This window comes from Dryas octopetala, chromosome 9 (genome assembly GCF_963921425.1).
Source record: "Dryas octopetala chromosome 9, drDryOcto1.1, whole genome shotgun sequence".
NCBI classification, from domain to species: Eukaryota; Viridiplantae; Streptophyta; class Magnoliopsida; order Rosales; family Rosaceae; genus Dryas; species Dryas octopetala.
Window position 1 is genome coordinate 16,710,294 of NC_141374.1, and position 24,527 is coordinate 16,734,820.

The 24,527-nt window shown below is 36.9% G+C and overlaps 5 protein-coding genes and 1 non-coding gene across 7 annotated transcripts; 2 read left to right on the plus strand and 4 right to left on the minus strand.

The window, feature by feature from the left end:
• EB1A (microtubule end binding protein EB1A) lies at positions 1-3,328 on the plus strand. Its single transcript, XM_086256065.1, has 8 exons — positions 1-358; positions 1,362-1,430; positions 1,569-1,655; positions 1,972-2,078; positions 2,182-2,321; positions 2,422-2,483; positions 2,752-2,865; positions 3,000-3,328. The coding sequence occupies exons 1-8, from the start codon at positions 251-253 to the stop codon at positions 3,144-3,146; spliced, it is 834 nt and encodes a 277-aa protein (XP_086112191.1). The 5' UTR covers positions 1-250; the 3' UTR covers positions 3,147-3,328.
• A 214-nt stretch (positions 3,329-3,542) lies between these two features.
• On the minus strand, positions 3,543-5,270 carry HVA22A (HVA22 homolog A). Its single transcript, XM_086256068.1, has 5 exons — positions 5,033-5,270; positions 4,913-4,939; positions 4,661-4,783; positions 4,025-4,268; positions 3,543-3,791 (listed from the first exon to the last, which is right to left on the minus strand). Exons 1-5 carry the CDS (start codon positions 5,092-5,094, stop codon positions 3,732-3,734), a joined length of 516 nt encoding a protein of 171 aa, XP_086112194.1. The 5' UTR covers positions 5,095-5,270; the 3' UTR covers positions 3,543-3,731.
• A 427-nt stretch (positions 5,271-5,697) lies between these two features.
• Positions 5,698-8,212, minus strand: PYE (basic helix-loop-helix (bHLH) DNA-binding superfamily protein). 2 transcript variants are annotated; one of them, XM_086256066.1, is made up of 5 exons: positions 8,022-8,212; positions 7,387-7,488; positions 6,721-6,839; positions 6,461-6,603; positions 5,698-6,288 (listed from the first exon to the last, which is right to left on the minus strand). In XM_086256066.1, the coding sequence occupies exons 2-5, from the start codon at positions 7,452-7,454 to the stop codon at positions 5,833-5,835; spliced, it is 786 nt and encodes a 261-aa protein (XP_086112192.1). In that variant the 5' UTR covers positions 7,455-7,488; positions 8,022-8,212; the 3' UTR covers positions 5,698-5,832. The 2 variants fall into 2 exon arrangements, with proteins under 2 accessions (XP_086112192.1, XP_086112193.1); XM_086256067.1 differs by having other exon boundaries at positions 6,461-6,588; positions 8,022-8,211.
• A 203-nt stretch (positions 8,213-8,415) lies between these two features.
• Positions 8,416-8,487, plus strand: TRNAW-CCA (transfer RNA tryptophan (anticodon CCA)). The gene has a single exon. It is a non-coding gene; the product is annotated as a tRNA-Trp (tRNA).
• A 307-nt stretch (positions 8,488-8,794) lies between these two features.
• LOC147274935 (uncharacterized) lies at positions 8,795-12,406 on the minus strand. The gene is made up of 10 exons (XM_086257309.1): positions 12,166-12,406; positions 11,896-12,062; positions 11,738-11,802; positions 11,404-11,444; positions 11,152-11,240; positions 10,942-11,055; positions 10,577-10,654; positions 9,872-9,937; positions 9,441-9,521; positions 8,795-9,350 (listed from the first exon to the last, which is right to left on the minus strand). The coding sequence occupies exons 1-10, from the start codon at positions 12,281-12,283 to the stop codon at positions 9,243-9,245; spliced, it is 927 nt and encodes a 308-aa protein (XP_086113435.1). The 5' UTR covers positions 12,284-12,406; the 3' UTR covers positions 8,795-9,242.
• An 8,837-nt stretch (positions 12,407-21,243) lies between these two features.
• On the minus strand, positions 21,244-23,254 carry TCP14 (TEOSINTE BRANCHED, cycloidea and PCF (TCP) 14). The gene has a single exon (XM_086228610.1). The coding sequence runs from the start codon at positions 22,884-22,886 to the stop codon at positions 21,597-21,599; it is 1,290 nt and encodes a 429-aa protein (XP_086084736.1). The 5' UTR covers positions 22,887-23,254; the 3' UTR covers positions 21,244-21,596.
• Between the last annotated feature and the right edge of the window lie 1,273 nt (positions 23,255-24,527).

Here is a 24,527-nt window from a genome sequence, read left to right on the forward strand (position 1 = left end):
ATTTATTATATCCTTCATTTCAAGTGCCAGCCAGCCCTGCATTCCCCATTTCAGTTTCTCACCATTCAATTCCATTCTTTCACTATTTTCTTTTTAAAAAATAAAAAAAGAAGGAAACTTTTTTGGATCTTTTTTGTTTGAAGAGAAAACCCATTACACCCTAATCCTCCTCCTCCTCTTAAATACCCACAACATTTCATATCTGCCCCCATTTCGAGTGAATCGGAAGAATTGGGAAATTTGGGTGGAAATGGCTTCCAATATAGGGATAATGGACAGTGCTTACTTTGTTGGCAGGAATGAGATATTGACATGGATCAATAATCGTCTTCAGCTCAATCTCTCTCGCATTGAAGAGGTTCTCTATCTCTCTTTTTTTTTTTTTTTTTTTTTTTTTTTTGGGGCATGCTGAGAATGAGATTGTTAGAACTGATCTTGATCGTATTTTTAAGCAGCTCTTGTGCCCTATTTGTTCCCTTTTTATTTTACTTTTTTCCTTTTTATTTGGGTGGTCACATTGGGTTTAGTGTACAATTTTCTTGATGAAGTGGCCACAAATTTTTTTTTTTTCTTCCCCCTAAATCTTTAGTAGTTGTAACTTGTTAGGAATGCTGTGTTTTTTAGTGCATTTATTTTGACCCATTTGATTCAGAGGTGCACTGGGTTTATTCTGGTCTACAATAACACTAAATCATGGGCTTTGTTAATATTGCTTTTCACAAATTAAGTCATGGGAAGTTGTGTACTGCTTCTGATTGAGCTGTATATGGGGTAACCCCATATCTCATCTAGCATAGCTTTAAGAGCATTAGCTCTAGTCTTGGAACTCAATTCTGAGTTTCACATTTGAACTATACTAGTAATTTGATGTTTGATTATGCTTTCTATTAAAAACAGTTTTACACATACTTGTCTTAACATGGATGGATGGAATGGAACTAAGGTTAGATATAGCGTTGGAAACTAAATGGCAGCCTTGCTTGAAAGATAAATATATAAACAAACTTGAGGTAACTTTGAATCATATACATCAATGATTCCTGGAGCTATGTATGGTCTTTCATTGGTCTGATAACTAAATACATAAAGGCCTGCAGTAGGGCTTTTGAAAGTTTTGGAGAATTGCAAGGAGTGTGATGGTAATTTTCCAGTTATGTGTTGAAAAGAAACTTAATCCTGTATGGAAGTTAGATATCTGTTGGATTTTGTGCAACTAATTCTAGTTTGATTGTTGACATATTTTTGTTGGATTGTTCTTAAGGATTTAGGTCACAATGTGCAGTTTTCATCCTTTGATATTTCCATTTAACAATGATTAATAAACTTCTGCTATTTTCAACCATGCAAACAATTGTGACTAGGCTGCATCGGGTGCTGTGCAATGTCAGATGATGGATATGACCTATCCCGGAGTTGTTCCAATGCACAAGGTATACGTGTGCCTCTGCATTTTTTGTTTCTTTGGTCGGCTCATCATATTTCAATTAATATTTCTATTGCTATAATGACTCCACGCCCCCTTTTGCTAATAGAATGGCTTCCCTTTTCTTCCATTTGGTTTATTGTAGGTCAATTTTGATGCTAAGACAGAATATGATATGATTCAAAATTATAAGGTTCTACAGGAAGTATTCAACAAGTTGAAAATTGAGAAGGTAAATAAGTCATTATGCTGTTCATACAGTTTTGAGAAATTAATTGAAACCTTCCTATTCATAAATGATGTGATTAAGAGTAAGATTGACATGTATTTCCACTGTGAAACTTGATCCCAGTTTTGTTGGTTGTCATGCGAAGGACTCCAGCTTGTGAATGGTGGTCTTCCATGTCTTGGATAGTTTGTGATCTTGTAAATTTTAATTTATGTGAATTGGGAAACTGGATTGGGGAGGTTTTTGGCACAACCATCAATTTCTATCTTTATTGATACCAATCTTTTTATTTTATTTTTTTCCCTTGGATGTTTTGCAGCATATTGAAGTCAACAGGCTTGTTAAAGGCAGGCCTTTGGACAACTTGGAGTTCTTACAATGGCTGAAACGCTACTGTGATTCTGTAAACGGTGGCATTATGAATGAGTATGTTCTATTTTTTCCCTATTTCTGCTCTCCTTTAGGTTCCTGTATGTTGGTATTACATTAATGATTTTGTTCTTTCAATTCCCATTTTTTCTCCTTGTAGAAACTATAACCCTGTGGAGCGAAGGAGTAAGGGTGGGAAGGGGTATCCCAAGGGTTCTCAGAAGCTCTCAAAATCACTGCAAGCAAGCAATTTACATAACCCTGGCTCTGGAGACACAGGCGGTCTTAATAAAACCTCTGGTCAGATACCCTCCACCCAAGAAAAAAAACTGTGTTTCTGCTCCACTTATGTTATTTTTAACAACTAGTGCTTCCCATTGTTTGATGCTTATTACTTTAGGACCAAAGCAAGGGAAGACTTATGCAGCCTCTTCAGGAGAGGTTCAGGCTTTGTCCAAGGAGGTATTATTAGCAGGCCAATGCCTATTGATTGTTGCCTGTGGAAGTCATTCTCCTCCTGCATGCTCTCTTTCTCTATCTCTCTTCCAAAAAAGAATGTCTTGTATTGTTTAAATTGTTTATCACGTGCACTTTAATAGAAGAAATGTTAAACACTTGTTAGAATGTTGTTGACTGAACTGAGAACATATCGAACTGTAGAGTTCACCTACCTAGCTTTGATATTTTGTCTGATTCCTAAAATGTTTTGTTGGATGCTTCTATTGTACAGATTACGGATCTCAAGCTCTCTGTCGACCTTTTGGAAAAAGAAAGAGATTTTTACTTTGCAAAACTGAGGGATATTGAAATTCTTTGTCAGACGCCTGAATTGGAGAGTCTCCCGGTAGGAGTTTCTGGACTTGTGAATACTCCAGACTTGAATTTTCTTTTCATAGACAACTAAGTTATTTCTTAACCTCATGTTTGTATAATGTTGTTAACTGCTGGTATTATCTTAAATACCAACTCATCATGCAGATGTCAGTAGCAATAAAGAAGATCTTATATGCCGCTGATGCAAAAGAATCAGCACTTGCTAAAGCTCAGGATTACCTTGAACAAAGCCTGAATGCTGCTGCAAATGAAGCTGAAGAAGCTGAAGAAGAAACAGTAACTGATGCTTGAGTTTTTGAGTAAGAATGGAGGTTTTTTGCCCTGGTTAGACACCAGCGCCTAAACAAGCCCATGGATCAGTGATCTCTGTCCATTAATTCAAGAACTTGTTCCTCCTTGTATGTGCTGAACAGATGATTGTGAATTGAAAAAAATGACTGGATCTTATTTATAATAGAGCGTCTTATTAAATAGTTCTGGGCGTTCTCACTTTTGTTAACTCAGCTAACTTATTTATCTTTGCACTTAACTTTTGTTTTAGTGTAATTAAATTCTTGTTTTAGGTCTTGATGAGCACCTATTAGCTCAATAACTCGTGTAAATACACAATCTAAGTTGTCATTCATTGGATTGTCTCGAGGGATTAATATGAAACAAAATAATGGGAAACAATTAAGACCAGTGGAATAACATAAGGGATCAAACCATGAAAATTACCTTATAAAGAAAACTAGGAACTTTCAGTATCCTTTACAAAAACAAAAGACCTTACAGAGCAAAATACAGCAAAACCAAGTATCAGCCATAAAAGGATAACATACAACAACTTTTTGCCTTCACCAAGGAACTCTGTAAAACAGATTGTGACCGCAAGCCTTAATAGTATTTATGGTCCTCATCAACGACGTATCCCATTCTCCCCTGGGGCTTATCAGCCTACAAAATAAGAAAGATTCATTAAGCCAACTCTGGAAAGCATTTGTTAAAAAGATGCATGCATTGCAAATATTCAATTGGATACATAATAAAAAGGTACTTGGTCACCACCACTTGTAAATACCCTTTTTTTTTTGTGTTTTCTGGTTTTTGTCAATATAGCTCTCAAAAGCATGTCTAACATTATAAGCACATTGTTTTGAACATTGAAATATTATGGTCGATGGGCATACCCTGTGGATGAGCTTCTCAAATGCTCCAGTCCCATTCACTTCAATGTACTTCTCTGCAGCGGTCAAAATGTCATCTTTCTCAGTGAAGACATCCTTCTTCCTTGGAACATACCAAATGTTAATTGTCTGTGGGTTGAGAAAGAAAGGTCTGACATAATGTTCATAAACATATGCAGCACCACTGAAGTATGGAATGACCAGCCAACAAGTCACAATCAGCTTAGCGTATGACCAGATCGGGATCCTGCCAGAAAAGGTTTAGAACATTGCAGACACAAAATTAAATGAAAGGGGAGTATGGTACATCATTTGGGAATTATAACAGCTATAAATTTATTAGAAGCTAATGCAATGTTTTCATTCTTAACATGATAAGGCAAACGTAGCAAACTTAAAGAAAAGTTTTTACATGTCCTCCTTTGAAGCACCAATAAGTTTTTGTTCAGTTCTAAACCAGTAAAAGTGTGGGAGAGTTTATAAAACTAAAATTTAATGAATAGAATGGATGATCTTATAATACCATTTCAGGGTCTCAAATCTTAAACAACATATGACCACATTCAATGCAAATCCAGCTTATAAATAACATAAATCGAAAAAAGGAACTAAATTTCCAAAAAGAAAGAAGGGAATTACCACTCAATGAGTTTGGCAAAGGTGAGCTCAAACAGCGTAATCATAGAATACAGAATCCAATAAGTAAGCCATTGGCGATCGTCAAGAGGGGACTTGCTCTCTATTGCCCTAACCGAGGCGTATCTATCAAAGAACCCAAAACCAAAGTCCCCATCACAGAGGATTTAGACTAAACACAGAACAATGCAAAAATTAAAGAAAATTGAAACAAGTTTGCAAGTTACTGTCTTTGAACAATTAAGCTCAACTTACAGTGGATAAACAAGACTAACCACAGGCCTGCAACAAACAAACAAACCCCATAAACCAGATTAAAAAAGTTTGCAACTTTGGGAAAGTAGGTGAGACTGTGAAAGTGTGAGAGTGGCATACCCAGCAAGAACGTCGAAGTTTTTAAGAAGCACTTTGAGGAAGCTGCCCGCACCAGATCCCATCTCCGATTTCTCAATGCCTATCTCTCTGATTCGGAACTGAAACTGAAGCTTCTGGAATAGGATAGGGTCTAATTATTTCTTTGTTTCTTTTTGCGAGCTTTTGTTGTGTGAGTGAGTCTGTGAGTGTGTGTATTGCTCTGAAAGAGAGAAAGATAGGGACAAGTGTAGTGCTCTTTAGAACACCACTACAGCCCACAGGGCACAGTATACGCGTTGCTGGCAATTGGTAAAGTTGCATAGGGCTAGTGTTCGGTGGTCGCTTCTCATGTAAGTTACTGTGGTCTCTCCAATCAAATGACAAGAATGAATGATGGTGGCTATGTACGGACTTAGGAGCGTCAAAGGTTGACTTCTGACACGTGTAGTTTGAATGCTCTGGAAAGTTTTGTCATTGCCTTTTTCTTTTTCTTTTTCTTTTTGCAGTAGTGGTAATTGGCTTAGTGTTAGCCAAAAATAAAAGATTTGGATTGTAATTATGAGGATTAGTTTAGTGATGTTTCTCACCACTCTATTGAAGATGTCTAAAGTTTGAATCTCCTCTCTCAAAAATAGATAGAGATTATCGTTATTTCAATCAACAGTAACAATAATGGGTGCGGAAACTTAACATCAACTTCTCTATGCAACCTTATATTACCAACCATCATTTTGCAATATACAAACCATCACTAGGGGGCATTGTCAATTACCCTAAGAAAAGGTGAAGCATTGGACATAAATGATTTCAATCACAAAAGTTTAAAAGTAATCAGGACCCCCTTTTGCCCCCCTGCTGCAAATATTGCCACCGTTATCACTATGTCGAGATTGTTTCCCTGCTGCTGGTTGCTTCCCGAGAAGTTGGGACGGCCAAGAATCCACTGAGGTTGGATACCTTGCATGTGGTTTACTCACCTGTGAGGTAGTGTTAGATGTGAGCAGGGCGGCGTCTGGCAGTGGATAAGCTTGGATATCAGGATGGAGGGGCATGACAAAGACAGCAGGTGATTGCTGCAAAGCGGGTTCTTGCACCGGCAATCTGAGACAATTTCCAGTAAACTGGGTTGCCACATCTGGTTCAAATTCTTCACAGGGTGGTGCATTCAGGTCCGGTTTAGACGGGACCACCCTCTCTTCTATCTCACTTCGCAATTTCTCAATCTGAGTTTCTAAGCCAGAATTGTCCTCTCTGAGCTCATTCTTCTCAATGGTCATCTGTTCAATTTTAAAGAACTTGTATGAAAACATGCTTGATTAGAAGAATGCAGTGCTAGAAGTACAAGCTTCTTCTCAGTTCTAACAAAGATTATAATGGTTAAGGAATTGACCCAAAGAAACCAGTAGGGAAATAGACACAGCTACATAAATAAGCACAAAAGTGCCTTACATAGTTAGATTCAGACAACAGGGATGAATTCTCCTTTCTTAAGTGCTCAATTTGACCAAGCAAGTCCTTTAATAGTCGACTAGCTTCGTTCAATATAGAGGCCTTTCCATTGTTCTGCTGATTCAGTTCTGTGCAAGAGTTATCTAAAATTAAGAATGACCCACCACCATATAAAAAATCAATACATGCAAAAAATGAAGCTAATCATGAATGTAAGATGAACTGCACAGAAATTAAAAAAAATTAAAATAGAAGTTTACCGAAAGCATTAGCCAGCTCAAGAAAAAGCTCGTTTAAATGCCCACGCTTCTGTTTCTCCCTCTCAGCCTTGTGGATTCTCTTAGGAAGTTTCCCCTGAATCTTTTTTCCAGGACAAGCCCTGCACATCGAACAGCTTTCTTAACATCTCACCAAGGAATCAAGTCAGCACTACTATTAACCTTGATCATGCACGCCTACCAACCAATAGGTAAAGGTATTATTTCCTTAACATAAATATCATAAACTTTGTCTAGAGAAAATTTAGAGTCCAAAATGTATTCATCACTAGTTGCTGCTATTTCTATTAAAGCTAATTCAGAACCGGTTGAAAAACATAACTAGTGGGCAGCACATCCAACATTCCTGAAAGTTTAGATTTCAGGTACATAGGTTATACTGGTGCCACAACATACTGTATGTACCCTGTATCTTTAAACCATTCCTTCAGCAACCCCATTTCTAAATTTTCATTTTGCATCCTCGTGTTCTAAATGTTACACTATTTTACATCAAATTTCTACAGTAAGACAAACTATAAGTACAAATGAACAACCAATATTTAATTAATATTCCAAGCATTAAATCCAATCCAGATGCTGGAAAATTGCTAGCATTCAGAGCAACGCTTATGCATTTGTATCAAACTTAAGATCTCTAGTACTTACCGGCGCTCTGATGCCTCCATTGCCACATTAACCTTGTCAGCCGCTGGAGCAGGATCCTGTGAGCCCATGACCGTCTCTATGAACTCAGTAAAGCTTTATGCCCTAGAATAAGAAACAATACTAAATTCAGACTTTCTAGTCTAATGATCCTCCAAAGCAAATGCTAATCAAAAGAACAGTAGACAGCACAACCATATTCATCGTGGTTGGGTCTGATTTTTTTGCACTTCAGAATATAAATATGCTCTATTTAACAGTATTCATTACACAGTCGACTTTAAAAGTGAAACCCTAGTTCTCTTTCCCACAAATTATTCTTCTGCCTCATTGACCAGTAAACCCCTTAGGCAACTGAACCGAAAAAAAAAAATAAATTAAAAATTTAATACATTGAAATAGATATCTGGATTTCCTTTATGAAGATTAATAACCCCAGCTTACCCAGATGCTGAAACTTCAGAAATTCAGAATTAGCCATCAAATCAAACCCAACCCAACAAAAGATTCAAAAGAAACGTGCATTCAGAAACCCTAGATCACAACACAGCAACTAAGAAAATAAAAACACAAAGAGCAAACGCACAATTAAATTAAAACAAAAAAAAAAAAAATTCCTGTTAACGAACGCCACCTACCTGTAGATGAAAATGCCGGGGACGGCAAATTGGTGTCTTGGATTAAGAAAACTTTGGGGATATTTGGAAGAAAAAGAAGAAAGGAATTTGAGGAAAATTGGGGGGTTTATTTTGTAGGAATAATGATGAAAGAGGAAGGCTGCAAATGGCGAGGGTTGGATGAGGAAGACAGAGAGTGTGGCGGGAGAAAACGAGGCACAGGATTGCGTGTGGTGAGCGCTCGCTGTTTTGTCGCAATGAACCCAGGCACGTGAACCCGCCACGTGCCATTCGGCATTCGCTTATTTACATGGACTCATAAAAGGGCCCTAGTCTTCACATGGGTTGGGCCTGGAGTTAGTTTTCAATTTATTTTTTACCATTAGATAAATAAAATGCTACTTATAATGAAATTGGATCTGTGGCGCAATGGTAGCGCGTCTGACTCCAGATCAGAAGGTTGCGTGTTCGATTCACGTCAGGTTCAAATTCCACCATTTTTGTTCTATTCCTTTAGTTTTAAATAGATATACACATGTATATTTTTATAGCTGTTGGTAATTTTATTATTTCCTAAAGTTCATTCCAAATAATGGCAAGAGACTTGTGGTATCCACGAGGAGGCATACGCATCTTCCAAGTCATACTGAAAGCGAATTCAATTTTCAATTTTTAGAAAAGGTTAGGCGTGTATTATTACATGGGAATGAATGACAATGATATCTTCACCCCTAAGATGACGTCACTTTAGGAGTTTGCTTTTGTGTTGACCCAGTTTACATCCTTAAAAAGAAAACCACATGCGTTCTTTAAATTTCAGTACAGAAAAATTATTATACATGCGAATATGCAGGCCAAAATGGAGGGCCTTCAATGAAAAACAACTAATTTATAACAAAGGCAAAAGACGTATCAAGAGAAACGGGTGTGGGGGGTGAATTAATAATGCAGTAGTGCTAGATATACCACATTTTTATACCATAATTTCATACCACCTTATGTGGCAACTTACATGGCATTCATACATTGGATACTAAAAAATAAAAATAAAAACCCAAAAAGAAAAAGAAAAATTATGTCCAATAAAGTAATGACACGTGAGATGGTATAAGAAAGGAAATATATCATACAACTTGATCGAGTTATTGTACTAGAAAGGAAATATATCATACATGCCATGTGAGATCTTGTAAAGCCTTGTGATATATGTTTCAAGTATACTTGTGAACCTCATTCATAATGTCAATTTCTTGAGCAGCCAAGTTGGAACTTGCGAACCTTCATTCTTCCGTTCAACGCAAGAGCCAAGACATCAAATTCCTCCACATACCAGAGCTCAGATACCACTGCCTGTATTAGATTTAAAGGCCCTTGTAAGCTCATGGATGCGCACACACACAGAGGCACTTTTACTATGATAAAAATAAGAAAACAACCTACCTCAAATCCTTTGAGTTCATTGTTTAGACGATCAACTAGTTCATGGAAGAAGTGGATTTGATCCAAAGTGTTAGATAGCACCTGAACATGACAAAGATGAGAAGAGTAGTAAATATCTGAGCACAGACATAATGACAGATAATGGCAATCAATATTAGAATCAATGAAACATGTTCCTTGAACTCTTATTGATGGAATGTTCTGGATCTGATCAAGAATTGTCAAATTCCACAAACTATGAAAAGTAGTTTATACACATACTATATACAAAAAACTAAAAACAATTAAAAAACTAGCCTAGTTTTCTTTGAAGAAATAACATTTGCAGCAGAACACCTAATAAATTGTGACTCCAATGTTATAAAACCTAAATGTGATGTCTAGCAATGAAATAGGCAACTTTTTGCACTCAGAGTCTTTAGATGTACTACCGTGGATGATGCCTTGGGGTGACCCAGAAGCCTTGCTAATGATGTATGAAGAATAGCGGCATCATACTGCAGGAGATAATGGCTGCCGATTAGTAAGTGCTACAAGCATAAGATAATAGAGGGAAAGAAGCTCTTTACTCTCAGTCTACAGATAATATTGCATGAAGCACTAATGAGGTGGCCAGGTCATGAGGATGAGATCCATGGTGCAACAACAATGAGTTCTACATTAGAATTTACCATGCAAAAAAAATGGATAAATGCACTTTCAGCTTAGGTATTGTTCCTTTAATGACAGTTGTCTAGCAAAAAATTTACTTCATAAGTCAACATTTGAAAGTTCCAGGTGCTCATCAGTCGTCACCTCAAATAATCTTTCATATTCATGATGGGCCTACTCTAAATTGAGGAACTTTAGGAAGAATAAAATAAATTTTGGGAGTCCACACACTCCCCCCCAACTGGAAATATGGAAAACAATAAGGTAAAGTACAAAAAGAATAAGTTCTGTAAGCTTCAGGATATAGTAAGCAAGAGTACAATAATTCATTTTCAAATTTAGGCTACACTTATACTAAACAAAATTCATTTTCGATGATCTCAAGTCATTTAGAGTACTCTGTTGGCTAACAAGTCTTAACCGGCATAGTTTTTAGAGCTCCAGTACTAGTTTAAAAGGAACTAAAGCATAGACACGGTTCTTACAAGTTGCTTCTCTGGTGCACGTGGAAGTGCAGTCCTCAATTTAGCGCGAATGGTTACAGGATCTGATCCTGAGATTACCTACATCAGAACACAAACATTACATATAAATTAGTGATTCCAGTAATTTCTCAATCAAGAGAGATTATTCGCTACGATAATCCATGGAGAGCCAAAATACAAAGGTTTCCCCACCTGCTAAATCTTCTAAGTCAATAACCAAACAACTATGGTGGTAAAAAAAATTTCACTATATGGGGGAAATATGTTTTATAAAAGGCAACAAAAAACACAAATGATTTCCTGTTTAACATACATTTAGAGAAGGGTAGAAAGAAAAGGTGAGTATATAAGTTACAAGAAATAACCTGCCAGCATCCTAGAAGCACACCTGTTGAAGTTAAGACCACCCTGTCTAAGGCAATTTTTAAAGGGCAGAGACCCTCTGCAACAGCTCTGACAGCAGCTGCTTCAGCTTCAATCTGACGAAAAAAAAACAGGGTTCAAAAACTAAACCAGCATCTAAGTGAAAGAAAGATGTTAAGAAACATATAAATGACTCTAAAAAGGCAGTTTACCTCGTCTTGAGTGGCAGGAACAGGTGAAATATGATGTGAGGCATGGAACATGCTAAAATGGTACAAACTTGAGTTCTGAAACCAGATCACTAGCTAGCCAAGATACACATAAGCATACCAACAAATAGTAAATAGGGAGAACTGAAAAATAATTAAACTAATCCTAAACATATTAGTTTTTGGCTATGTTTACAATCTGCCAACCCATGAATGAATGCCAAAGACCATATAAAATGGCAAACAAAAGCTTACCTTTATCAAAGTATGGATCAAGTATAGGTTTCAGAGCCTCCCTGCGACAAGCCAAGCATGATTTCATGACTTTAATGAAAGGGTGTTAAAGTTAAACTGAAGCTATGAAATTGTACCTAATCCTACAATTTTGCAGCTAAACACCTTCCACGAGTAAAATTTCTACACTACATTTAATGTATACTTAAATGCCCACACTTAATAATCTAAATAATACACAAATGCTAGGATCAGCTAAAAATCTTTTTTTTTTTTTTTCCATATTAGCATTGATAATTTTCAATAAGAAAACACAATGAAGAATGAAAATATGAGAAAGAAAGCAAATACTTACGAGATGGGAAGCGAGTACTGTGTGCTCAGATACAAAACATTAGCACGTACAGGAGGATTTGCTGCCTGCAGAGGAAACATAGAAACCAATTAGCCAAAGCTCCCAAAGTCGAAACCTTTAATTAATTAATTAATGGAGATATTATTAAGTTTAATTACCTTAAGTAGAGGTGCTACAGATCCATCCTCGATAGTAAAAATATCGGAAAGCGAGAGAGACTGAGAGGTGTGGCCGTGCCTGAGAAAAAGCGGTCCGTGCTCGCCCAAATCCCTAGCCATCTGATCGTACAAGGCGGACCTCCGTTCCTTATTCGAAATCACAGAATCTGAAACAGAAAATGTTGATTAAGCTCGTTTCTTGGGAAACAAACAGAAAGAGTGAAAGATTGAAGGAAATGAAATTAATTGAATTTGAATTTATATATATACCAGAAATTAAGGTGTAATTGTGCGAGGACTCGGAGTTACGGAGGGCCATTTGGATGAGAGAGTAGAAGAGGAACACGGAGAGGAGCCAGAGAAGAGCTACGGTCTTGGAGTGATTCATACCACCGCCACGTCACCGCCACTCAAGGCATCACCGCCATTTAGCCAAAGCCATAAATAATCAAGCTCACCCCTCACCACTCACCACTGGCTCTGTAGACTACTGCTAAATTCTCAAAAAGTGATTATTTTTGTTAGTTTGGATTAAGGGGATAAATTAAAAGGAAGTATAAAAGTAATCATCTTTTATTTTGTTAGTAGTAACACTAATTATTATTTTATTTTATCTTACCAAAATGACATAACAGTTCTTTTCATGTTGAAAAAAAATAAATAAAACATTGCCACATAATTGAAATAAAAAATGTTTAGGTAATAATTGATGTGAATAGTACTACTCATTTTTAATACATATGTTACAGGTCGATCTAAGATTCTCTACTTGTTTTTTTTTTATTTTTTCTTAATTTTAATTATATATTTATAAATGAATTCCTCGAGCTTTTTAAGTGTAAGTGGAATTACATAAACTCTTTGATTTGCAGTTATAATGGAAGTTAATAAGCACAAATAAGGAAAGCATGACAAGTCTCATGTTGGAGAAAAATTTACTTATCACACAAGTCTATTTTATGTGTCTATTTCTCATACAAGATAATAACTTACCTACAACAACATAAGAGAAAGAAGGGTTGAAATATTGAGTAATGAGATTCTTGCTTCTCTCATATTAAGATGCCATTGTACTATTCATATTGTAAGTAAGTTATTCTCGCGAGTAAAGACACTCCTTAAATGAAAATTTTATTCAATATACTAAAGTATACATGATCGTGGAATTTCTAACAAAATAAAGAAAAGGTCAGCAAATTTAAAGAATGTTTCATATATGGGTGCTAGCTAGCTTGGCGTAGTTAACAAAAATGAGAATGTTCTTATAGGCTTTCCACTCCGAGGCATCTGTTTGTGTAGTAGGATAATAAGGATGTATAAGAACTTTGTGGGGAGAGACTCGGCCCATGGAAGATTTAGTCCTTTGTGGGTGCTTTAGTTATTAAACAAAAAATAAAAGGTTGAGTATGCACATGGTACATGCATGCATGCAATTAACATTCAGGTTTTGACACAGAATCCATTATATATGCCCTTTTGAGACAATCTAGCACCATAGCTAATTAGGTATGTTTAATTACTTTTCCTTGGCAAGAACTCTTACAAGAAATATTAGGCAAGCTTTGTTTTGATATAGGATCTCTTTGTTTAATCACGAGTCACAGACGCATACATAGTATTTTGGAGTTTATTATATACTTTAGGGTTCAATTCTCTCCCTACTGTTTGATTAAGATATGTTATTCATGTGGGATGTGATGTGACATAGCAAATTATTTTCATAATTTTTCATATCTTGGTTAATCTCATATTTTATTATTAGTTATCAATTAGTTGTACTTGAAGTCTAGTCATAGGCCCATTTTGCACTGTATTAGTAATTGGTGGGTCTTTTGAAGATTTTGGCCGAAGTTCAACTCTGCTAGGCAGGGATGACAAAATTCCCCACCCCTGAAAATTTATGTGGGACCCGCTCCGATGAAGTAGGTATGGTAATACCATTTTCGTCCCGTCCTGCTCTTATGTATTCTCGTTTAATAAAAATATTATATTATATAATTATATTTTAATTTATTATCTTAATTTTTGTTGTATGTCTTTAAAATTTATAGTGCCTAATTTTAAACACCCTACTCACCAAAAAAATTTGTCTAAACCCCCACCCATATATAAACTCTTTCAAAACCCCCTAAAATTTATAATCCTAAATTACCCTTCTGACGCATGCTGACGCGCGCTGATGCATGCTGACGTCACTGTAACTGTTTTTTGGTGAAACTGTTTTTTTTTTTTTTTTTGGAATTGAAGTTTTTGCTAAAACTCAATATTTCACTAAAACTAAAATCAAACACTGAAATTGAATTTCATTACACTAAAACTGAATTTCAAAAATTCAGTTACACTGAAACTGAATTTCAAGAATTCAATTACACTGAAACTGAATTTCAGAAATTCAGTTACACTAAATTGAAGAATTCAGTTATGAATTCACTTACTGAAACTGAATTAAGTGATAAAACAATTACACCTCGACTAAAATGCAATTACACCTTAATTAAAAAACAATTACACCTTTACTAAAACAATTACACTTCACTAAAACAGTTACACCTTTACTGAATTCCGTTTCACTAAAAAGAACACAGCAACCTTATCAAAAAAAAACCAACAATACAACAAGTCATTGAGATGAGAGGAGTAGCCAACAATACAACGTCGTCTGATCACCTCACGCGCGACGAGTACACGACAGTCGCCACTGCCTCGATCTGTTTCTACCTGCAAATTTGATTCATCATATTTCAGAACCATAATTTCATTCAAAGTTCATTTAAAACTCATGTTTCACGAACTGAAACTGTTTCAAGAACTGAAACTGTTTCAAGAACTGAAACTGTTTCAAGAACTGAAACTGTTTCACGAACTGAAACTGTTTAATCAATAAATTAAGTAAATTTGTATATACTTATAAATCAATTAAAAAACCCACATTTCTATCCGATTCACATAATTAAGCTAGAACTGAATTTGGGGTAAAACTGAATTTCACAAATTGATTTATAAGTATATACAAATTTACTTAATTTATTGATTAAACAGTTTCAGTTCGTGAAACAGTTTCACGAACTGAAACTGTTTAATTTCAAGAATTTCACAAATTGATTCACAAAATCAATTTCGCAAACTGTACATTTCAAAAATGTTTGTGAATCAATTTCACAATCAGATTTCACAACATTTCACAAATAGTTTACAAACATACTTACAAATCAGTTCACAAATATACTTATAAATCAGATTCACAAGAATTTCAATCTCATTATCTAAATCAAAGAATTGATTTAACAAACATAAAGAACTCAGAGAGATGAGCATTTTCATACCAAAATCTTAACCATGGGTGGTCGGAGCCGCCGAATTCCGAGAGTGGCAGCAGCGGAGGTTGGGGTTTTCAAATTAGGGCTTTTGAAATTCAAGGCAATTGAACACAAATTTGTATACCAGTAGAGAGAGAATGTCGAGGGGAGAAGAATGGGATCGGAACCACTTCAATCCGCCGTCGGAATCGCCGACAATTGCGGTGGTAAGTCTCAGACCTTCTCGGAGTCGATTCGCCGTCCACGGTGGTCAGTTGGAGAATCGGAGACCACCATCACACTCACCACGTCGAGAGGAAGCTTCTGGAAGTGGAGAGCAGCTGCGACGTCGCCGGAATCGCGAAGTCACCGCCGGAGATGCGATCGGACTTCGGGCTGCATTTGGTTTTCTGTGGATTTTATGGGAAAGAAAAGGCCATGAATAGATAGAAGAGGAAGAGGCGAGAAGAACCCAACCGGTCCGACACCTCGTCGCCGCCGGAATTGACGGATCGCCGGCGAGAGAGCTCAGATCTGCTTAGACCCGATCTGGCGTCGACGTTTAGTTTCACGGCACGTGGAGGGCATAGGGAGGAAGAGGAAGGAGAGGCGAGTGTGATGGGACCAGTCTCGCCGGCAACCGTCGCCAGACGGCGGCGCACGCGCCGGCGACAACAGCGGGGAGAGAGAGACGCAGAGGGGAGAGAGGCAACAGATAGGAGAGAGAGAGAGAGAGAGAGAGAGAGAGAGAGAGAGAGAGAGAGAGAGAGAGAGAATTAGTTGGCTGAAAATGAAAATAAAACAAAAAGGGTAAAACTGGAAAATTAAAATATGGGGAGTCAAAGTTGACTGGGTATTAGTTGACTAGGGGGTTTAGGAAAATATTAAGTGTAAGATTGGAGGTTATAAGAGAGTTAGATTTTAGGTGGAGGTTATGAGAGATTTTATCTCTAACTAGGGGGTTTATAATTATTAACACTAAAATTTAATAGTGTTCTCTTTATAATTTAGTATTATTATCATATAATATGATGAATTTTAATGTATTTTATCTATTATATTATATATTTATATTAGCTTGATATGTTATTAATAAAAAAAAAAATAATAGAGGCCCTTAATACCTGATGGGGACCTGATTACCCGGCTGGACGGGTATGGTATTGGCAAACTCACCCCGAACCCGCGTCGTTGCCATCCCTACTGCTGGGGCTAACAACCAAAGCAACAGTAGTTTTTTTTTTTTGCTAGAAAACAATAGTAGTTAAATGAATATTAACTCGGTTTAAGATGGAGGTCCAGTGATTAAAAGATTGTGTATATACATTTTACATGTTTATTTATTTTATGTATGCGTTTATCTCTCATATCACGTATTAAATTCTATAATATGAGAAAAATATATAATATAGGGTAATTTACGTTATATAGGGTTATTTTTTAAAAAGTCCAGTTCAAAAATTAGGTTGATAACCAAGCTCATTTGCTATAGAAAATCTCAGCCCGATCTACTTTAATGAGAACACGACATGGAAGTCATCGAACGCTTGACAATTATCACTGTGAAACAGTAGCTATTTGAATTGCAAAAAACACATGTGTTATATTGTTATTAATTGTCACTGTTTGACAGTGACAATTTGCCAAATTAAAAAATTAAAAAATTCACCGGGTGCTCGACACCCTGCCGAGCTCTCAGTACCAAAAATAAGAAAAATAAATAAAATAAATTTTATTTGTACAAAATAGACATATTTATCATTATAACTTTATAGGTGAGTTTGTTTATCATTAAAAACTATAAAATAGATTTGAAAGTAATTTACTTTATATACATATCTATTAATTGTTACATGCAAATTTTACTCGAAAATTAAAGTATAATTTTCATGATAAGCATGAGAGACTTAAGGGTGCATGTGGATTGTGGACCATGTGGTGGTGGGGTCGTCACCCAATTTACTTGCTAGCCAACAATCCGTCTTCCGTAGGCTACAAGCCAGTAGGCAGGCACATGTGACACATGCCACTGTATCTATTTCCATAAAATAAATTTAAAAACAAAAAAGCTAAGTGGGTTTATAAGATTGTCTGGGCCCAAAAGCCCCAAACCAACCAAATGAAGCGAAATTAAAAGAGAGATTTTATGGGCCAAATTAATGGAATATAATTAGGTAGCTGATTCTTCATGTGTTACCTATGTTGTAATAAGAATTAGGCTTTAACCCCAAAATGGAGGCAGGCTTGTTTGTTCAGTCTGGAAGATTACATGCATGGTTTGCAAGTTTAAATTGTCTAATCATGCTATTTTTGGCAAACAAGATTTTGGTTGCTGGGGGACCAATTGGGTGCCCGTATGGGCTCAAATCCATGTGCACATATTGGGTACGACCCAGACCGATTATAGTTTGCGATCATGTGTGACACAGATTTCCCACACAAAAACATTAAAGATGGTAAATGCCAAAACCCACTTGTCATGATCATGACAACCTAATTTTTATGTACATGGAGATATGTGCTATGCCCTCATGGCCATGTGTGTTTGCTCTTGTCAGAAATAGAGAAATTTTATAGTTTATAAACATTCACATGTGTATTGCTTTACCACTTTAGTCTATTCTATCAATTTTATTTATATTTTTTCGTTAATTTTAATTACATATATCACGTTGGGAGAAGAGAGAGAAAGTGATCAAGTTATAATTTTTACTTTTTAAAAGAGGCTTACATGGTTGACACGTAATTAAAATTGACGAAAAAAGTGGATAAAATTGATGGAATTGACTTAAGTGATACAAGGGTAAAAGTTTGCGGACTATATAATTCAAACAATAAGTTTGTAGACCAAAATAATACTAAGAGTAAAGTTCGAGGAATATTGTTGTAATTTTATCTTTTTGGAAAATGAATAGACAAATACAATATTTATGGTAAACACTTAAATTGATTATCATTTAATTAAATAATTAAATATATAGTTTTTTGTGCATTTCATTTTTTGTAATGATCATCCTTGAATAAAAATTTAAAACTAAACAAATTTGAATCATTGGCCTACAATGCAGCTAAAGAGACTGTACAATATATTACTTAAATAAAATTATTTAAGTAAATTTTAATAGAAAATCTAAGTCTCTATCTGAATTCCTATAAATCACAATTTTTTTCTTTTGATAATATAATTGCATATTGTGTCTGAGAAAAATGAAATGTGAAATGTAAGCACATATAAGCGTGAGAAATGAAATTCTCTTATACATTCTCATTTATAAAAAAATTTATTCTACTATGATACATCTTTCTTTAAAAAAGACTCAAGGCATGCATTAAAAGAGGAAATAGGAGAATCAAACCCTCACCTAGTTGTGAGATTAATATTGTAGCTCATTAATCATTATGTAAGTTAATAAGGCCTTATTTATAAGCTGGGCTTACCAACTAACACCAAACATGTTATAATTAAGTTAATATATATATTAATTGTCACTCCTGCTGAATCTAATTACATTTTTATAAATTAATTAATTAACTGGAGCAGCAAATTAATCAATAATTTTCTGCATTAATCCTAACTACTCGAAGCATATATACAACTACCACATCACTGCATTAATGATTTTCTGAGCATAAAACGTACCTATCTTTTTTTTTTGGTCGATAAGCAGAAAACCTATCTTATAACACACACACACACACACACACACACACACACACATATATATATATGTTGCCACGTACTGTACAACTGCACCACTATTTTCTGGTAATGTAAGTGTTCCACTATTATTTTGACCAAAATAAAAAGTGTACCACTAGTATATGCATAGCAACTACTATTTTGCAACATTTTCTTGCATTAATTATAAATTTAAGATTGCAATGGAAATGGAATTATTGTGCATGGTCACCATCTTCCATCAATATACATCTTCTTCTATCTTTTGTTGCAAATCAAACAAAAGAGCTAATTTGGAAAATATTATGAACCTGACAGATTTATTTGGATCGATATATCTAGTACGTAGGTATATATGTCTGTATAATTAATGAAAATTATACTTTTTGTATTTGACACACCATTGTATTTAATACACGATAACAACAAGTATTCACTTTAAACTTATTATCTGCACCCTCTTTCTAAAACAAAAGGCTCACAAATTAGGGTCACTAAGCATTAACATACATATGGCCCGCAATAAATAATTAATAGCTAGCATCCAGCGAAAAAATAAATAGATAATTAGAGCACTACCAAGATTTGCATTCATCCCAACTCCAACACTTAAAACAATATGCAAACTTGGGACCCAACAACAAAAGTTTAGAGTAGGCATTGGTATGCTACAAATACTTTAATTTTTAATCCTTAGATTAAGGAGTACGTTTATCTTTTAAAAATATTGACATACAAATTTTTTACTATATATGAACTGTCAATAAAAACTCTGAAACAATGACATACATTCCTTGATTTTTCATATTGCTTTCAACCAAAAGTACACATTAAGCAAAATCATATGGGTGTTTCCAATTAAGAAGAAGGTTTTGGGTTTGATTCAAAATGAAATGGACATCACATATATAAAACCCTTAAACCCCATAAGAACCCCATAACCCCACAAGCCCACCCACCAGGCCACTATTCATGTCATGTAGTAGGATGGGACATAACTAGATTTATGGCATGTGACCTTTGTCAAGGTCAAATTGACTCCTGGTTTGTGTGATCAAGAATATGATCTCTGGGAATCAAGAATCCAATTGGGTGCACAAGTATAATCCTTGTAATATTATTTTCTTCATTTTCTACTTGGGATATTGTTCTGGAAGTTTTTAAAATATAAAATAATTGGTCCGCTCCTGTAAAGGTAAGCAAGTATATGCCTTTATAGTTTTGTCAATTATTGAATCTTGAAATTAAGGCTTGTTTGAGAGTATTTTAAATAGTCAAAAATACTTATGTTTATGTTTGAGAAAACAAAAAGAAGAAGCGTTTTTTAGTTTTAAAAATACTTGGAAGTGTTTTTGGGTGAAACACCTACCATGTTCTTTTTTAGAAAGCATTTCTAAGTATATTAACAAGAAGTAGTTGAATTTTTTTTGTTAAAATCTATAAATTTTTAACAAAACCACTTTTAATAAAAGTGTTATTAAATAAAAATATTTCTTACAAAAACATTTCCAAACAAACGCTTAGAGGGGGAGACAGTCTCACGACTCGGGCCTTGGGGCATGAACACACACACACACACATTCCCACAATTGAAATCCAATCATTCAATGTACCCATCATCAAAAGGTACTTCCATCAAATGAACGGTCTAGATGGATGGGATGGTGGGCCACGCCCCGGCAGATTTATTAAAAAATATTTAAAACTCACCACCGATCCCCTCATCAGTGGTAATAAACCCCCCCCCCCCCTCCCATCCCAAAAAACAAAAAAGAGAAAAAAAAAAGAAAAAGATGAGGAATGATCCACCTGTTTGTCAGTGACGTTGTATATAGGTTTGGGCAATGACCGGCATGTGGGACCCACCACCTGAGCCAACACCTGGAACTGATAAGGTCCGGACCCTACCGTCCTATTACCCCCAACCCCACCACCCCACCACAACCCCACACCTCTCTCTCTCTCTGAAAATCTTAATCATTGATGCAGTAAACCTTGAGATTCATGGCAGAGAGATATCAGAGATACAGAATCATCAATCAGAATTATCAAAAGCCTGTTGTGTAAATTTAATACCACATCGCAGTAAGTAACAACACTGAACTGTTTCATCCCTTTCATCACTACCATTCACTTCCACCACACTACATCAACCCAAACTTTGGTAAATGGTGGTGGCCTAGAGAGAAACACAGACTGAGTGAGAGCTAGAGAGAGAGAGAGAGAGAATCAAGTGTGAAGAAGAAAACCCAATTGTTAGTTAGGTAGGAGACTTACTATAGCATGCAAATAAGTCATTTTCTCCAACACAAAAAAGGCATAAATTACAAAGTAGTTGCTTTTGAAGGAAAAAAATTCAAAACAAAAATTGCATAAACAATAATGATGATAGTATACTTTGTGGTAAAACTCCCAACCGAATGAGACTGAGATCACTATTAGCAAATAAATAATAAGAGCAGCCAAAATACCATGTTAAACAGTGTTTTTTTTTTTTTTGTTCTTTTCCAAACCCTAAAAAACCCTCTCCGGCCATATAAATATTAATCACACAAAAAAATTGGAATAATAAAATAAACCTCAATTTTAAGCGCAATCAATCAAACCTCACGTGTGTTGTTACACAGCAAACTACTACACAGTACACATGTGGGAAGCGACGAATCACCACTCAAGACGACGGCGACGAATGACGACCGATTGATCGTAGTAATTGGTTCGTTCGTCTAAGAGTGGTGACTGGTGCTGTCGTGCCGATCGTCACCGCCGCCGTGGTGCGAGTGGGACCCACTGGCCTGCTGCTGCGACTCCGACACGCCACCGGTACCGGACATAGGCCGGTACGGGCTGAGCCCGGCGAGCATGTTCAACTGTCCGTCGCTCATGTTATGATGCTGATGGTGATGATGATGATGATCGTGAGCGCTACCATTGCCGCCGTTATCGCCGCTGCCGGAGCCGCCCAATTGCTGTTGCTGACTAGGCAGTAGGGTTACAGGGGCAGGAAAATTCATGAAATGCAAGCCGCCAGACATGGCGCCCCTATACAAGCTACTGTTGTTGACCGAAGCAGCCGGAAAAGTCCAAATGGGGTCTCCGCTCATAACTTGGTTGTTGGAATTTGCCAGCATCCAAAAATTGGCCGGAATCTGACTGTGGTGGGTTGCCGGAATTGCGCCCGTGCTCGATTGCAGCAAGTATCCGGCACCCATTTGATTCATGTCCTGCTCCGCCGGCCGCCGCTTCCTCCCCATGCTCCCATCCGCCCCTGCGCCTGCCGCCTCCGACAGGTCCAACGACACCGTATCGCGCAATTCCTGCTTGGCCTGCAGCATGCTGTGCATGGTATTGGTCTGAAAGTTGAGCAGCGTCGACGAGCTATCTGATGACGAGGAAAGCCCGATGCCTTGAAACAGACTTCGACGCTGATTCTGGTGTACGGAGAAGTTTGGACTGTAATACGAAGATCTTAGCTGCGATGGGACTGACATGGAAGACCCTGAGCTTCGTAGCGAGATGTTGAGCGAGGTGAAGTTGGCTGGGATTGTGCCTGTCCCGGTGGCGGCGATCACGGCGGGCTCGGCCTGCTGGAGAAGCCACTCGATGGTTTCGCCGTCGGACTTGTGGCCGAGCTCGCGCGTCAGCTGGAACACCCTGGCGGCGCAGAGCGCCGGCATTCGGATACGGCGTCCGCGGCCGTCGACCTTTGTGTGCCGGTCTTTGGTGGAGGTTCTCTTGGGCGGGGGCTTCTTGGAGGGCTCGGCGGCTGCTGTGGCCGCAGCTTGGAGAGCGGAGTTGGAGCGGTTTGCGTTGGTCTCGGTGGTGGTGGTGGTGGTGGTGGTGGGGTCGATGGCGGAGATGGCTAGAGAAGTTGGGTAAGGATGGGTCGAGTTGGAGCAAGAGGCTTCTTGATCTTCTTTCTTTTCAAGCAATTGGAATGGGAAATTTGGACGGTGGTGATGTTGTTGTTGTTGGTGGTGGTGGTGGTGGTGGAGTTGATCATCCCCTCCTTCCATAATCGCATGGAAAAGGAAAATAGAATCAGTATCAGTAGTGTTTGTATAAAGGGTTTTATGAGAAACCAGTACTACTGAGAGAGCTAGCTCGCTAGCTACAACACAACAGACACCCTTAATTTAGTATAATTGTTTTTGGTGGGTCTCTAGCTCTCTCTCTCTCCCTCTATTTTACAGGAATAGTCTGTCTGTTTTTAAGTCTCTCTAATTTGTTGGCTGGAATTTGTATGAGAAAATTAAGAATTGATATTGTTGTGTTGAATTAATTGGAGGCCGGTTTGGTAGAGAGAGAAAGAGAGCTATGGACTTTGGTCTTATGAAGAGAGAGAGAGAGAGAGAGAGAGAGAGAGAAGATAAGGGAAGGAGGAGGGCTGGGCAGGCAAGCTTTAAGCAACAAAGATAATGAGTGGGAATTATATGGGTGAGCTTTAAAAAGCAAATTTTTTTAGGAAAAGAAATTGCTTTGTTGTTGTGCAGTTGTGCTGAGCTTTTGATTGCTTTCTTTTCTTTTTTATTTTAATTCTTTAATGTTTTTTTTTCTTTGGGAGGGAAATATCAAATTATATCAAAACATATCAAAACATATCAAAATATGAAATATCTGGATTATTTTGTGATGGAATTAATTGATGAGTATGATGAGGAGAGGGGGTTCCCTTTTTATTGTGGTTGGACAGCCCCTTTGGTTCAGACTCCACGTGAGGTGCTCTTTTTATCATTCAATCCATAAAGACAATGGTGGCCGAGGTGGGACCCAATCCCAAGTCAAAAAATTTTAGAGACTTGGAAAAGGAAAGAGATTATAAAGCGGGTCCCATCTCATTCAAGTAATCATTTCATTTTGCCTTTGGCCCTTTCTTTGCCTTTTGCTCTGCACCTTTGCCATTACATTTGTTGCTGGCAATCAAGAAGGGACTTCGGGATTCCTCTCTGCTATGCTATTCCCCATTGGGGTTTCACTGCCCTTTTAGGGTTCTATTAGCCACTGCCCTCTCTGGGTTTCCAAACATCTTCAATTCTTCAGTTTTGGTCTTGCTCTTGGTCCCTTATGTAACACCACCTGCAGCTCCCAATCAATTTGGGTAATTGGGTCCATTTATGATTAGTGGGATTCATTTTCTCTTCCCATCCGATCTAACATGTTATGTGTGAATATGCATATATAATTGGTTGATAATCTGAAAACATGCATGATACCCCAAATATTACCCTACTTTTATTTATGTGTAATATGTACCATACTCCTATTTAATCTTTCAATTGACTGAATACCAAAAAAAAAGAAAGTTTAAAGATAGAGGCTATGCAATTTCTTTCCCTAAATAAGAAAGACAAATAATAATTAATAAATGTTTAGAGTTTAGTGTTCCTTAACTTATGCTAATGTGGGTTACCCTTTAGGACCAATTGGTAGGAGATGGCCCTGGATTCAGCACTCCTTTCCAAATTTTAAATTTACAAATATGGTAGCTGATGATATGCAATCATGATCATATGGAGCTACTGGTTTATATGTGCAGGCATCAGGCCCATCTAAAATCATTTTGGTTTTCTAAGGAATCTGTTAAGATTTGTTTACATATACTGCTGGTCCATATATGCTTCCACTCATTTGAGCAATCTACATAATATTCAAAACAA

Excerpts from the sequence above, each read along its gene's own strand:
- EB1A (XM_086256065.1), top strand. The coding sequence starts at position 251 with ATGGCTTCCAATATAGGGATAATGGACAGTGCTTACTTTGTTGGCAGG. Across the intron at positions 1,656-1,971 it reads ACAAGTTGAAAATTGAGAAG|CATATTGAAGTCAACAGGCT; the intron begins GTAAATAAGTCA and ends GATGTTTTGCAG. Across the intron at positions 2,079-2,181 it reads AACGGTGGCATTATGAATGA|AAACTATAACCCTGTGGAGC; the intron begins GTATGTTCTATT and ends TTCTCCTTGTAG.
- HVA22A (XM_086256068.1), bottom strand. The coding sequence starts at position 5,094 with ATGGGATCTGGTGCGGGCAGCTTCCTCAAAGTGCTTCTTAAAAACTTC. Across the intron at positions 4,940-5,032 it reads AACTTCGACGTTCTTGCTGG|GCCTGTGGTTAGTCTTGTTT; the intron begins GTATGCCACTCT and ends TGTTTGTTGCAG. Across the intron at positions 3,792-4,024 it reads TTGAGAAGCTCATCCACAGG|GCTGATAAGCCCCAGGGGAG; the intron begins GTATGCCCATCG and ends CTTATTTTGTAG.
- PYE (XM_086256066.1), bottom strand. The coding sequence starts at position 7,454 with ATGGGCTCACAGGATCCTGCTCCAGCGGCTGACAAGGTTAATGTGGCA. Across the intron at positions 6,604-6,720 it reads TGAGCTGGCTAATGCTTTCG|ATAACTCTTGCACAGAACTG; the intron begins GTAAACTTCTAT and ends TCTTAATTTTAG. Across the intron at positions 6,289-6,460 it reads TGTTGTCTGAATCTAACTAT|ATGACCATTGAGAAGAATGA; the intron begins GTAAGGCACTTT and ends AAAATTGAACAG.
- LOC147274935 (XM_086257309.1), bottom strand. The coding sequence starts at position 12,283 with ATGAATCACTCCAAGACCGTAGCTCTTCTCTGGCTCCTCTCCGTGTTC. Across the intron at positions 11,445-11,737 it reads CAGTACTCGCTTCCCATCTC|GGAGGCTCTGAAACCTATAC; the intron begins GTAAGTATTTGC and ends GGCTTGTCGCAG. Across the intron at positions 10,655-10,941 it reads TGCTTCTAGGATGCTGGCAG|GTAATCTCAGGATCAGATCC; the intron begins GTTATTTCTTGT and ends GTTCTGATGTAG.
- TCP14 (XM_086228610.1), bottom strand. The coding sequence starts at position 22,886 with ATGGAAGGAGGGGATGATCAACTCCACCACCACCACCACCACCAACAA.